This window comes from Danio rerio, chromosome 24 (genome assembly GCF_049306965.1).
Source record: "Danio rerio strain Tuebingen ecotype United States chromosome 24, GRCz12tu, whole genome shotgun sequence".
NCBI lineage: Eukaryota > Metazoa > Chordata > Actinopteri > Cypriniformes > Danionidae > Danio > Danio rerio.
Window position 1 is genome coordinate 25304934 of NC_133199.1, and position 15374 is coordinate 25320307.

General features: G+C 34.3%; 1 protein-coding gene across 25 annotated transcripts in view; it reads right to left on the minus strand.

The window, feature by feature from the left end:
* Positions 1-15374, minus strand: part of atp8a2 (ATPase phospholipid transporting 8A2) — a 127672-nt gene that overhangs the window by 53068 nt on the left and 59230 nt on the right. For all 25 annotated transcript variants that reach the window (XR_012399299.1, XR_012399295.1, XR_012399296.1 and 22 more), the window contains 2 exons: positions 13780-13918; positions 11242-11306 (listed from right to left, as the gene is read on the minus strand). Coding sequence is in view for 11 of the 25 variants with exons in the window: in XM_073940654.1 (XP_073796755.1) it covers positions 11242-11306; positions 13780-13918 (204 nt within the window). In the remaining 14 variants the exon portion in view is untranslated. The remainder of the gene's footprint in view (positions 1-11241; positions 11307-13779; positions 13919-15374) is intronic.

The following is a 15374-nucleotide window of genomic DNA, read 5'->3' on the forward strand; positions in this document are numbered from 1 at the left end:
CCTCTCGCCGTCTCGGCTGCCAGCGCTGTGGCCATGGGAACCGAACCGCTAACAGTCACCAAATCCTAATCCCCAAGCAAGTCCGTTTCACACACTGTAACCAAGCCAATCACTATTCAGAATTACATTTTTAATTAACAAATAATATAAATAGATAGATGCATAGCTGGATGGACAGTGCAGAGATGTCCAAAAAATAAAACAAAATAAATAAAAATAAAATAAAATACATATAAAAAAGTCAAAATAATAAAATAAAAACAAAATAAACTGTCTAAATAATTAAATTAAATAAAATATCTAAATAATAAAAAAAGGAATTTAATATAATAAAAAATGTCAAAATGTCAAAATGAAATAAAATCACATAAAATAAAATATCAAAATGCCTAAATAATAAATTAAAATAAAATAAAATGTCTAAATGTCTAAATAATAAAATAAAATGCCTAAATAATAAAATAAAATAAAACGTCTAAATAATAAAATAAAATGAAATAAAATAAAATAAAATGTCAGAATAATAATATCAAACGAAATGAAATAAAATGTCTAGATAACAAAATAAAATAAAGTGTCTAAATAACAAAATAAAATGAAATGACATAAAATGTCTGAATAATGAAATAAAATGAAATAAAATAAAATGTTTAAATAATAATAAAATGAAATGAAATTAAATTAAATGTCTAAATAATAAAATAAAAAATAAAGTAAAATGTCTAAATAATAATATAAAATGAAGCTAAATTTGAGCTAAATTTAAAATAAAATTTAGCTGATTCAAAAAAGCTTGGAATCCACTACATAGTATGCAAGACTAGTACTGTAAAAATGCAGTGTCTCCTAAATTAGGAGTGACAGCCTGTATACTGGATAATTTGTGTGTGGTTATAAGATTTAAAATGATATTTGATGACAGAAGTGGACAGACACCAGAGGACATAGGAAACCCACACGTTTCACTGCTCCTCTATGATTTCTACCAAGACCTCTTGATGAAAACACTTGAGACACTCGTGTTTTACCCATTAGAGACTCATTTGGACTCCAGACTTCCCCTATTTTTTGGATGTGCTGTACAATTTTTTCTGTGTCATTCCTTGAGTGATATCAGAAGTGAATGCATTTCACGGTCCAAACTAAATGTTATTTTCTGTACGTCTTTGTGCTGGGAACTGAATAGAGTACATGTTCTCACAAACACACATACAGTTATAAAAAAACACCCTACTGTACACAAACACACACATACACACACACACACACACACACACACACACACACACTGCAGCTTTGTTGTGTTCTCAGGTTTCTGCGAAAGGGATCTTATCACATTTATATATAGAATAGAGAGAAAGGCCCCTTTGGTGTTACATATCACAGATCACATTCTCCATTCATAGAGAAATCTCTCTCTCTCACATACACACACACACACACACACACACACACACACACACACAAGTGAGTGAGACATTCAGGCCAACTGCTGTGACACTTGACAAGCCACCTTATCTGTTCAAAGGCAGTGTAGCATGGCAGTTGTGTCATAAACAGCATAAAAGCCCTGATAAACCCACAACAGAGTTCATTTTCGTTCTTCGCTTTAAGGTAAAAAGACAACTATACACTGCTACAACGATTATACACACACATTTCTATCATAAATCAACTCTCTGGTAATGTTTATATCCTTGATCATGGATGCCTGGCCTTAATGTACTTGAACAAAGAAGGGGGAACATCACAAAGGGCGAGGCCTAGGAGCCACACCCACTTACTACATCATCAGCTTGGACCAATGGTAGGTTGATGGTGTTTAGCAGACAAAGACTAAAAAGTTTTCCGAAAAGTTTTGTTTGAAAAGCTGTTTAGAACTCCTGAAGCAAACTTTACATTGTCTTGATTTTGTTAACAACTTCAATATAACAGATCAGCGAAAATGTAACTGTATGTATTTATAACTAAATTATAACTTCTTATCAGGTAATAGTGAAGAAAAAAAGTTGAATGAAAATGAAATATAATATTGATATTACTATAATATTAAATATGCTGTTTTTGAGCAGGGCTTTTAGTTAACTCAAAATATAACTAAAATAATTAAAAAAAAACTAAAACCATTTTTGTTTAAATGTTTACTGCAAAAGACCCTTTTCACAATAGTGTGATAAAGCATTTCAATTGTCATCAGCATATTAAATCCTCTGAAGATTTTAATATTTAGATTTTTAAAAATGTATATACATTTACAAAGCTTTGAAATAAATCTTTGCATTAGATCACAAACAATAACTAATTACCGCTTATGCGAGGTGTTTCTAAAGGCTGGTTAATACTTCGGTGTCGAATGATGCGCCATGCTGTAGCCATGCATTTATACTTAGCCGTGCTGTTTGTGTTGTTCTGCAATAACCCTTCCAAACCGCTTGCTGGCAGTGGGTTATGCTATATTCCTCTGTATCGAGTTTCTTCACGGGTGTTTTGTTTGAACGCTACCTTAAAGAGCACATAGTTTACAACCTTTTTTCAGATTCAGTATAATTCTTTTGTGTCTCCAGAATGTGTCTGTAAAGTTTTAGCTGAAAACACCCATCAGATTATTTATTATACCTTTCAGATGTTTGTGATTTTTAGCTCTGAGCCTCTTGTACCTGTTTTTGTGTACTGTGCCTTTAATGCTAGTCCTCCCCACCCATCAGTCCAACGTGCCTGTCAGTGTGCCCAAACCTCTGCCCTCGGCTGCCTCAGATTATCAGATAACAGACAGACATGAAGGAAGTGGATCTCGCGTAACGTTTGTGAGAAATACTACAGTAAGAACTTTCCCAATGATTATTTCATGTATTTAATGCAGAGTTGCAATGATGAGTCGCACACAATGTCGTTACAAAGATCATGCACACACACAGATACACAGCAGACACACACACACACACACACACACACACACACACACAGACACACACACAGACAGCGTGAGCGTTTAGCTTTGCACTGTTTTTACACAGCAAATGTGACAGGATACACATTAATATCCACCGCTGGATGGATATCCATTATGTTAATGCACAAAATAAGCTTGATTTAACGTCCACAAAGCGCGATTAAAGCGTCTTCTTTCATAATTGTACTGAAAATCGGCTGTGGTGATAAAGTAAAGCTAAAGTAAATCCCTGTAATTCATTACAAACATGCACTGTTTTAAAAATATTTAAAACTTGTAAAACTCACTCATGATCACATTTGATGATGATTGATGATCACAGAGAGCTAAACAGATCTTTTAATCCCAGTTGCTTTGCGCACGCCCTGTCTTGTTGATGTGACTATATGCGTTACTACTGAGACATGTTAATACACAGCTGTCAATCAATTCGGCGGGTGGGGAAACCGCGGTCCTACGTCAAGTTCCAATGGGCCTCAAAATGGGAGGGATTTAGATGCTATTTTAACATCAGGAAATTTTAAAAAAGAGACTTATTGTCTTTATATCACCCTAATATAACTGTATATTAGTATTAGTATTTGTAATTAGTAAAGTATTAGTAATAAATATATCACTATACCTATACACAGTTATGTCTAAACAGCTTACAAAAGCAAAGAAACAGCTAAGCAATTTGAGGTATTAAACCCCACCTTGTAAAGTTGAGGTTTCAAGTGATTTAGTGAAGCGGTGAGAGTTCCAGACTAGCATGCAGAGATAATGTGTTTCGAATCCGAGGTGATGCAGCTATAGATGAGAGTTTTTAAATGCTCTGCTCTTGTAATGTGTTTTGTTTTAATATTGGTCTAACACCCCAATAAACACTTTGAGAATAAATGTCTTGTTTTGGTCATAAAAAGTAACATTAATAAAGTCCATCAAGTCATAATTACAGAGTACTTGGAGAGTCAGATTGGGATTTGAACTCGGGTCATTTGCAGCACAGTTACTCTGTGTTCACGCACAGTCCACTAGGCTACATAAGCTGGAGCTTTTTTCCTACACTGGCAGTCAAACGCAGATTCGCCAGGTCTCGAAACGCTTCTGAAATGACCGATGCTTTGAATCGCTGTAGTCACATAGTCACAATCGCTGTAGTAAACAAAACACTTTGGTCAAATGATCCGGGTGTTTCAAATTATCTTAGTAATGTAAGCTGGGTCTTTCGGATCATGCTTTGGTGCAGTGTTTCGAAACACTTGCGCTTCAGGATCTCGACAGTGTGTCAAAATCAGCCATCCCTAACTCATAGTATTTTTAATAACCATTACATTGTTTTTACATTTCTGTCATACTGTATTACATACGGTCAGAATTATTAGCCCCCCTTTGAAATGTTTTTTTATATTTCCCAAATTATGTTTAACAGAGCAAGGAAATTTTCACAGTATGTCTGATCATATTTTTTCTTCTTACTCATTTTATTTCAGCTAGAATTAAAGCTGTTTTAAATTTTTTATTAACCTTTTTAAGATCAAAATTATTAGCCCCTTAAAGTTTTTTTTTTTCGATATTTTTTTCGATATTTTCGAACAAACCATCTTTATACAATAACATGCCTAATTACCCTAACCTGCCTAGTTAACCTAATTAACCTAGTTAAGCCTTTAAATGTCACTTTAAGCTCTATAGAAGGGTCCTGAAAATTTTCTAGCAAAATATATTTTACTGTCATCATTGCAAAGATAAAATAAATCAGTTATTATAAATGAGTTACAAAAACTATCATGCTTAGAAATGAGTTGAAAAAAATCTGCTCTCCGTTAAACAGACATTTGGGAAAAATAAACAGGGGATCTAATAATTCAGGGGAGCTAATAATTCTGACTTCAAGTGTATATGAAACAGTTTTGTTCTTTTCTTTGATGACAAATTAAAAGAAAAAAATGAAATACATGAATAAAACTAATAATAAAAACTTCATAATCCTAAATTACTTCTATTTTGAAGTCACTATGAAGTATCATTGTACAACATTCATTGCAAAATCCTAATCACAAGCAAAATAACCCCATACAAATATGAAACTACAATGAACCCTGGACAAAAACACCGTACAAATCCCTTTAAATGCTAAAAACACCCCCTTACCTAGAAAACAACCAACATGTTGATACCTGTATATATACCTGTTGATACCTGTATACCTGCCCCTAATAGTGTGCGTAACAAAGAGATTTTGATCACATGATGGCCATTATGCTCATGCGCAGACCACTTAATGCTGCATTTAATATTTATATTACACAGAGGGAACAGGGAAGAGGAGCACAAACTGTGTGTGCCTGATTAATGACGACTACAGTGAGTGTGTTTGTCTAGTTCATGTAACGCAGGCAGTGTGACAGTAAATGTGGAGCGGAGCCTATCAGACAAATCAATGTGTGTACGTGTGAGTGTGTGTCTGGGAAAGTAAGAGGGAATATGAAAAAAATATGTGCGACAATGGAAGGAGGCAAAGACAATGTTTGGATAAGAGTAACTCAGTGTGTGTTACAAGGACACCAGCTGTCTGAATGTGTGTGTGTGTGTCAATGTGTGTGTGAGAGAGAGAGAGAGACAGCAGAGTGACAGATGGATCTTGTCACAAAGTCTGAGTCGAAAGCCATCATGTTTACCCAGGAGGCTTTGCTGGCAGAATTTGTTTTGACGAGATTGAGCGCCAAAAGGAGATCGCGTTACTCCTCACTCACACACACAGACACACACAGACACACACACACACACACACACACACACACACACACACACACACACACACTATTTTACGCTCCAACACACTGATCCTGTAAATTTGGGAGCTGCTGATAGACAGTGGAGGAGTTGTGGGGCAGGAGAGACAGAACAATTCAGACCAATCACAACAGCTACAACAACGAACTAATTAACTATTAAATTAAACAGATCATAGTTGATATTAGAAATAGCTATTTAATAATGTGTCAAAAGCCAAACATAATTGAATACTTACAATTTTTGCTCGGCATATCTTTTCTTTAAAAAAAAAACCTGACAATTAAAAAAATTACAAATGTGATGTAACTAAATTCTTAACTATATATATATATATATATATATATATATATATATATATATATATATATATATACATACATACATACATACATACATTAAAGGGCACATTTTCACAAAAAATTGTGTGTGTATATATATATATATACATATTATATATACATATTATATATATATATATATATATATATATATATATATATATATATATATATATATATATACATATATATATATATACACACATATATATATATATACATATATATATATATATATACATATATATATATATATATATATATATATATATATATATATATATATATATATATATATACATATATATATATATATATTTTTTTTTTTTTTTTTTAATGTGAATTTTCATTTTGACAATCACAAACATCGTCACCAAATACAAATCAGAGAGGTAAGAATTTCTTATACACAGCCTCATTTCAGTTGTAAAATTTTAGGTTTTGTAAAAACCTATCTATTCAATTATTTGATCTATTTAAAAAAAAACATTGGCTAGAATTATGCATTATACAGTTGGCTTAAATTACAGAAAGATACGAGATGGACCAAGACTGCAGTCAGATCATGAATCAGATCAATGTTGATCTTTCTTTCGAGGTGCCAGTGCAGAAATTAATAAAACAATAGGCCTAATACAAAATAGTATAAGATTAAAATATGGAAAAATGATCAGATTTCTATTTTCCTAATGGATCAACAGCACTCGGTGATATTTCAGCATGCTTTGACTTTCGTATTCGACATGAAACGCACATTTACTGATAGAATGACATCCCACCCTACTGATCATTCTCTTTTCATATAGCCGTATATATACAGCTATTACACAACCATAAAACACTGTACTGTGATAAAGCCTGGTTCGTTAGTTCCTTGGATTGTTTTGCTTTCTCACTATCGAGCCGAGACCACCTCAGTTAAGCGATCTTGCACTGATATGGTGTGGATCCGAGCGCGATTGTGGAATTCACATATGCCAAACGAACCGTGCTAACTGAGCAAATGAGACATGTTCTAAAACAAACGTCTAGGTGTGAGAGCACCGCAAGACTTTTGTATTTGCACGCAATTGACAAACAGTCGCAGCCAAATTAAACTTTAAAATTGGTGATAAGGCAGGGAGGTAACAATCCTGTCTTATGTCACAAGCTATCGGGCAGTCTTCATTGTCAAGCCCTAAACAGAGATGTATTTAGAGTTGTATTTTCAAACTTTAACAAATATGAAGGCACAGGCAGAAATCATTATCAACCTCTGCACAAACATAAGTTTAATAATCTTATTTTTAATAATCTTTTCACTCGAGAGAAATCACTGTAAGTGTTGAGTGATATTACACATTGTATAAATGTCACAATATATACACTAAACCAGTGGTTCTCAAAGTGGGGGTCGGGACCCCCTGGGGGGTTGCGGGACAATGACAAGGGGTCGCTTGGTGATATCCAAAACTCAAATAAATTTTATTAAACTATTAGAATTACCATATTTTATTCATAACCGACAGAATATAGTTAATAGTTGAATTTAAGTAACAGCAACATAAAAATAACAATCAGTCATCAGCCTTTAATTTTAAAAGCAAAATGTAATTAAATCCATAAATTACTTTAAAAAACATTATATGGCTAATAGACTATTGCATTTTTGTGTTGTCAATAAGCTCATGTTTATATTTGCCTATAGTTGTGTCTGCAACGTTTACATATTTACAGTACAACCACCTTGAAAAATGGGGGTCGCGAGCCACCGATATGATTATTTTTGGGGTCGCGAGCTGAAAAGTTTGGGAACCCCTGCACTAAACAAACAAAAATACATTTATACACATGTTATTAGCGGAGAGGCTGACACAATTTAATCCGTATATCCAGCATTTTGTGTTCTGAGGAGCTGTGAACTCTCTTCCCACTTTCATGGTATGTTTAATATGAGCTTTTAAATAAGGGAAAGATATAATTGTTGCAATTTCAATAGGAAATGTTGTGGCCATTCAAAAGCTGCCTGGGTTATGCATATTAATGATCACACGTGAATTGTCAGAGTCAGTTATGTTCAGATTAAACTGATTTTTACCTTGATTGTACCCTCACAGGAATTACGAGAACGATTAAACAGTCCCATCCACTAAACTTATTATTCAGCTATGCATATGCTGCCCTATTGAACTTATTTATGAATTAAATAGATGTACAGACTGACAGAAAGGCTGTGATGAAGGACTGTGATTTATTGGTCCAACTGTGTGTTACATGAAACGGCAGCTGTCACACAAATCTCTTTCATCCACACACTACACTCTCCACATCTTCCACACACAAACACGCGCGCACACACATGCACGCACGCACAGCTGTGACATTATAGGCTCACCCCAGCTGTGTCTGAGATACTGTGAGTTATTTTAAGTTCCCGGTAAGATAAAAAAGAGATCCCGAAATTTCAACCTTTTACTATGCCTTTTACTAGCTGCATTAAATGTACAAATAAAAGGCCATTAAATGCTCATTCAATAAATCCCATAATGTGGTTGGATCATTTCCAAAAGTACGATATATATCGATTCCTGAAATTGGTGGCCCATTAAAAGCAGAACAAAAACAGCACTTTTATTTATTATCATCAATCATTGTGATTGAAAAATCTTGATCGCCCAAAGGGTTTGGATTGAGCCTAATGGAACTATTCAAACTCTGCTGAAATGTTCATAGTCATGTCATCTGAAAATAGATCTGCGAGTTTGATATAAGCAATCCAATGCTTCTGACGGGGTAGCTTTGCCCTTTAGCCATAATTATATTCATAATACAGCATGGCCTCTGAAAGTCTCTTTCCAACAACAACAATTAGACATTCATATGAACATACTGATTTGATTTCACAAACTGGAAATAAAGCGAGCCAGAAATCTGCCATTGGTGTTTTTACAAACCGTTATCAAGGTTTCACTCTAAACAAAGAAGGGAAAAAAATCCAAAAAATCTTCCCAAGAGCTTTGCTTTCTGGAGCACGGTTCAGTCTGTGTTTGTGTTTTTATGCATGTTTGTAAGATGCTCTGCTGTCTGGAAGAAGGTTCTCAAAGATCTGAGAGTTTACAAGCTTCCTACTATGACTATCTTTGCCTGGAAGTAATTAACCTTGAGTTTGTGAGAAAAACAGAAGAGTTGAAAAACAAGAAAAACAAGATTAAAGAGGCGCAGTAAAATTGCTAGCTATCATAATTCACCTTTTTAACATACTGAATGCAAGCAACCTGATTTTGTATGCATACTGCAGATCATACATGCACTTATTTTTCTTTTGTCCTGAGATTAGAATAAGGTATAAAATGGCCAAACATACAGTGCATACGGAAAGTATTCATATCACTTCACTTTTTCCACATTTTTTTATGCTACAGCCTTATTTTAAAGTAGATGTAAAAATATTTATCAAAAATAAAAAACCTGAAAAATTACATGTACATAAGTATTTACAGCCTTTACCGTGAAGCTCTAAATTAAGCTCAGGTACATACATATATAAATATATATATACAGTTGTAGTCAGAATTATTAGCCCCCTTCGAATTTTTTTTCTTCTTTTAAAAATATTTCCCAAATGATGTTTCATAGAGCAAAGACATTTTCACAGTATGTCTGATAATATTTTTTCTTCAGGAGAAAGTCTTATTTGTTTTATTTCAGCTAGAATAGAAGTAGTTTTTAATTTTTTATACACTATTTTAGGGACAAAATTATAAGCCCCTTTAAGCCATATTTTTTCTCGATAATCTACAGAACAAACCATCATTATACAATAACTTGCCTAATTACCCTAACCTGCCTAGTTAACCTAATTAACCTAGTTAAGCCTTTAAACATCACTTTAAGCTGTATAGAAGTGTCATGAAAAATATCTAGTAAAATTATATTTACTGTCATTATGGCAAAGATAAAATAAATCAGTTATTAGAAATGAGTTATTAAAACTATTAAATATTCTCTCCATTAAACAGAAATTAGAGAAAAAAACAGGCGGTGTAAAAATTCAGGGGGGCTAATAATTCTAACTTCAACTGTATATCACACACACGTTATTATCAGCTCAAGAAGTTTCAAATATAGACGTGCAGCAAGCGCAAGCGAGAAAGTGAAACCACTCACGCTTTAGACAGCGTTGTACAAAATCTACGGGGCACAGGGTAGATTCTGCTCTACTTCTTGGCTTTGTGGCTGTTCATCAAGACGATGACAAAGTTTGATTGAGCTCAAACCTTGTCGTCGTCTTCATGTGACATATCTCTGTAAACCTATAGCGTTCAGCTGTGCGTCTGGCTCCGCCTTTTTGGATGATTCTTTTGCCGTTGCAAAGGGTACTAAAAAAGTGGTACGGTACGAACCTTTAGTTTAATATTATTAATATTATTTCACTGGACAAAATTGGGCAAGATAAACCTTTAAAATTAAATTGAAAAATAATGTATCACCTGTATATGCATAAACATCAAACTAACATATTGGCGGCACGGTGGCTCAGTGGTTAAAACTAACTACACACAGCAAGAAGTTTGCTGGTTCAATTCCTGGCTGGACCAATTGGCATTTCTGTGTGGAGTTGGCATGTTCTCCCCGTGTTCGTGTGGGTTGCGTCCGGATGCTCCGCTTTCCCCCACATTCTAAAGACATGCAGTATTAGTGAATTGGATCAACTAAATTGCCCTTATAGTGTGTGAATGTGAGATTGTGTTTTCCAATACTGGGTTACCGCTGGAAGGGCATCCATTGTGTAAAACATATGCTGGAATAGTTGGCGGTTCATTACGCTGTGGCAACCCCTGATAAAAAAGGGACTAAGCTAAAGTAAAATGAACGAATGAATAAACATACTTTAAAAGTCACCTCAAACAACTCCACAAACGACCCAGAAACATAAGTTCACTGAAAAATGGCCTGTCTGTGCTATTCATCATTTTCTCATGTGTTATATGTCATAACGAGTGTGTGTTCAGCCCATGTGTGTGTTCATGCGATCCATCATGCCTTTCATCATGTTCTCGATGATGACACCAGACACCTTAATTACCTTCACCTGTACCAGAACAAAAAAATATGGACACACTTTCCTCACCCATCCACACCCAGTGTCCTCTCCCTCTCACACACACACATATAAAAAACACAATATGTACTCACATCCAGGGAATCTTCATTGACGATGATGAGGGACATGCCATGTGAAACCAGCCTGCAGGAGTAACCTGAAACACGGAGGAGGGTTTCAGTAAAAGCACACATACACACCCCAACAACAACTTAACCTCTTTGTATATCTGTCATTACCCACTAACTGTTGTCTGCTGTCCGCTGCTTTATCTCTGCTCTCACCCAATTTATTTGGAGCTGTCTGTCTGCAGCGCCCGTCTGACTGACTGACTGCCTATCTGACGTCCCATTAATCTAGGAGTCGAGCTTGTGTGTTTTCAATCAGTGTCTGTTTGATAGTGTATCGCCTCAAATGCGTGTCCCTGTCAGAATACTTTAAAACAGCTGTCGTGATTTAAGTTAACACATTAATATACGAGTCATGTGTTTAAAGTTAATGAATGTATTTGGTGACATAAACAAAAGGCAATGCATTCAATAAAAAATGTATTCAGGTTTGGTAATGAAAATACAGTTGCTTAATGTTTGTTCATGTTCACTCACGGTGCTTTAACTGGTGTTAACAAGCGAGTGTTTGATTTTAATAATGCATTAGTAAATGTTCAACTATGATTAATTAATGCTGTACAAGCATTGTTCACTGCTCATGTTAGAAAATGCATGTATGTGTGTTGGAAAAAAACAATAAATGTGTAATATAAACTCATCGGCCACTTTATTAGGTACACCTCACTAGTACCAGGTTGGGCCGCTTTTTGCATTCAGAACTGCCTTAATACGTTGTGGCATAGATTCAACAAGGTACTGGAAATATTCTTTAGAGATTTTGGTCCACACTGACATGATAGCATCATGCAGTTGCTGCAGATTTGTCGGCTGCACATCCATGATGCAAATCTGCCTTTCCACCACATCCCAAAAGTGCTCTACTGGATTGAGTTCTGGTGACTGTGGAGGCCATTTGAGTACAGTGAATTCATTGTCATGATCAAGAAACCAGTCTGAGATGATTCATACTTTGTGAAATGGCGCGTTATCCTGCTGGAAGTAGCCATCAGAAGATGAGTACAATGTGGTCATGAAGGGATGGACATGGTCAGCAACAATAGGCAGTAGGCTGTGGCGCTGACACGATGCTCAATTGGTACTAAAGGGCCAAAAGTGTGCCAAAGAAAATATCCCTCTTGTCTGGTTTCATTTTCTTCTTTTCAGAGCAATCGAAAAACGGATTGTTCCATAATTTTTACAACGATTTGCAAAAGACGCTCCTTTTAATTTTAATTCAATGCAATAATAACTCTTAGTAAAAACTGTTAATTAAATTAAACTAGTCATCTTCAATCTTTGTACTTTGCCATTAGGCCACTAAGTTTAGTTCATTTGTTAGCAAGAAATGTTCAAGAATTTTGCAAGATCATATAAATTTATATATTCCAACAAGTGCAGGTCAGAATAAGTATATTGTTTTCTTTTTACATAGATAGGCTCTGCTGAATGACAAAGAAACACTATTTGACCTATATTTGGACAAAATTATCTGTATTTAAAATGCAAGATATGTATTAACATTAAAATATTTTGGTACATTAAATATGATGTGAATGGCAAAACAATATGCCTAGACTTTGACCCATAAATTAATAAATATAAATAAAATATAGAATAGTAGAATATAAAAAAAAACTATGTTTACAAATAAAAATGTAAGCAATGTATTTTTTTAAATTTAATTTATTTATTTAATAGCGTAATAAAATGTTAAAGTTATATATAAGATGCAATATGTTCAGTTTCTTAAACATATAATTTTATTTAAATTATATTTAGGTTGGAAAATGACATTAGGTATGCAAATAACAAATATTTATATAAATATTTAAGTGATAAATATTTGCCGTTTTAGTTCGTTTTTGCATGTGTAATAATATAGTATAATAATAAATAAAACATAAATAAAATATTTTAAAAAATACAAATATTTAAACAAAATATATAAATAAAGAAATCTTATTTAATTAATATAATTTAAATAAGTTGGAAAATTAGTTTAGATATGCAAATAACAAATATTTATATAAATATTAAATATTTAGGAGATAAACATTTGCTGTTTTAGTTTGTTTTTGCGTGTGTAAATAAAACAAATAAAAAGCTTAGTTTACCAGTTTCACACACCTGTTTTTTTGAACAGGTGTGTCTTCATGTCATCAATGCTGAAAAAAGACAGCTTAACCAGCCTAAGGTAGTTTGCTTGTCTGATTTAAGTGGATTAGCTGGTCTCTCTGTCAACTGACAACTGCACAAAACACTTCCAGAACCAGTAAAACAGAACAACAGGATTTTCAGCAGCTTCTCCAATTAAGGAAAAATAAAGGTGAATATATGCTTATTATTATTATGACTATTATTATTATATATCCTCTGATGTCCCACATCCATAAGAGCACGATCATGTAATAATCAGTTATAGATACATTTCCTAGTAGACCAATAATCTAAAATCTGTTTTCTCACCCAGCTTCATGATTTTGGTTGTAAGAATGTATCTACTCTATGTTCAACACACACCAATATTGATGGCCGTCTCCTGCTTGTCTCCGGTCAGAACCCAGATCTTGATGTCGGCTCTCATGAGTGTTGCAATGGTTTCTGGGACTCCTGCTTGCAGCCGGTCTTCAATCGCTGTGGCACCCAATAGCAGGAGGTTCTGTATGTGGAAAAAATGGAAGAAGCGATGGAAACAAAACACAAGATTTTACAAAATCTAGTATTTAATTAATGATAAATTAATAATTTAGTATAAATCTATTATATAAACTTTAAACATCTAAATGATAACTTCCCCATATTAAGTTGAATTGGATTTTAAATTAATCTAGACATTAGTTTTACTATGTTTTTGTTGGTTCACTGTACACGTTATGCATTTTTTATTTTGTAAAATGTATTGTTTTGTATACATAAGCATAAGAAAGTAATAAAATTACAACAATAAATACTATTTTGTATTTTTTTAAAGACCTTTATATCAGTATTATGAGGTATTTCCAACTGATAGACAAAATTTTGAGTAGGGGTAAAGCTTTTTTTGAGCTCCTCCTCTCATCTTTCACTCACAGCAAGTTAACGATTAGAAGGGTGTGGCTAAGCATGTTTCGCCCAAGTTGTCAATCTAACATCACCAAAGAAGAACTGGCGACCCAAAATGTTAGCAAGTCTTTTACAGATTAACTTTTCACTTTCAGACTAAAGGCCGATTTATACTTCTGTTTCCGCTCTTGGCCCCGCCCACACTTTTTACCACTACCAAGCCAGCCAATCACAGGCCTTGTGCCTTGCATCGTCATAACGCGAACGCAAGTGGCTGTGGTCTTTTGCTGTGTTAAAGTGCAGCTTTTTGGCCAACACAAGGATACAACAAATTTGGCTTTTGTCGATGATAGTAACTGTATGTTGAATTGGTGTGGAATGGTTATGTACGTGGATATTTATGTTATTATTTATACCCCAGGCAAATTATGACTTCTTATACATTGTCTTATTATCTTTTGGGAGAAGCCAGTGTCATTTCTGGTCAAGAAAAAAAAAACTTTAAGTCAGAATTTCCCAGGGACATGAGTAATTTCGAGCTTGACTGTAAATACAATATTATTTTGTTTCATTATTCTCTAGAGGCAAAAAAAATCCTAAATATGATTTATCAGAAAAGCTCTTCAAGATTTGCATAATGTGAGTAATCATTCATGTTTTGAGGAAGCCTAAATAACAAATATAAACTTTATACAGCAACACAAAAAAATCTGTAAAAAAACCTCCAACACTCCATTTATTCACTCTTCATAATTTATGATCCCATTCTAATGACTGTGTGTATGAGGTGGAATATTTCAGAGTTATTTGTGAGGTTTTTTTGCTGTATTTATGCAGATGTAACACAGCGGTGTTGTTGACTTTGGTTTTATGGGGCTCTTGGCAGACCGGTGCAGGTAATTATCCTCGCAGTGGTGAAGCAACCCCTCCTCAGACTACTAATCTGGGCCAGAGCCCTGAAAACACCACACAAACTGGAGTTTCACTGCTCCATATAACAGCGTCTGTGTCCTGGGGCTCAGGTCTGTGTAATCCGGCCTGATGGGAAGGCACTGGCTTTATGGCTTGTAGCG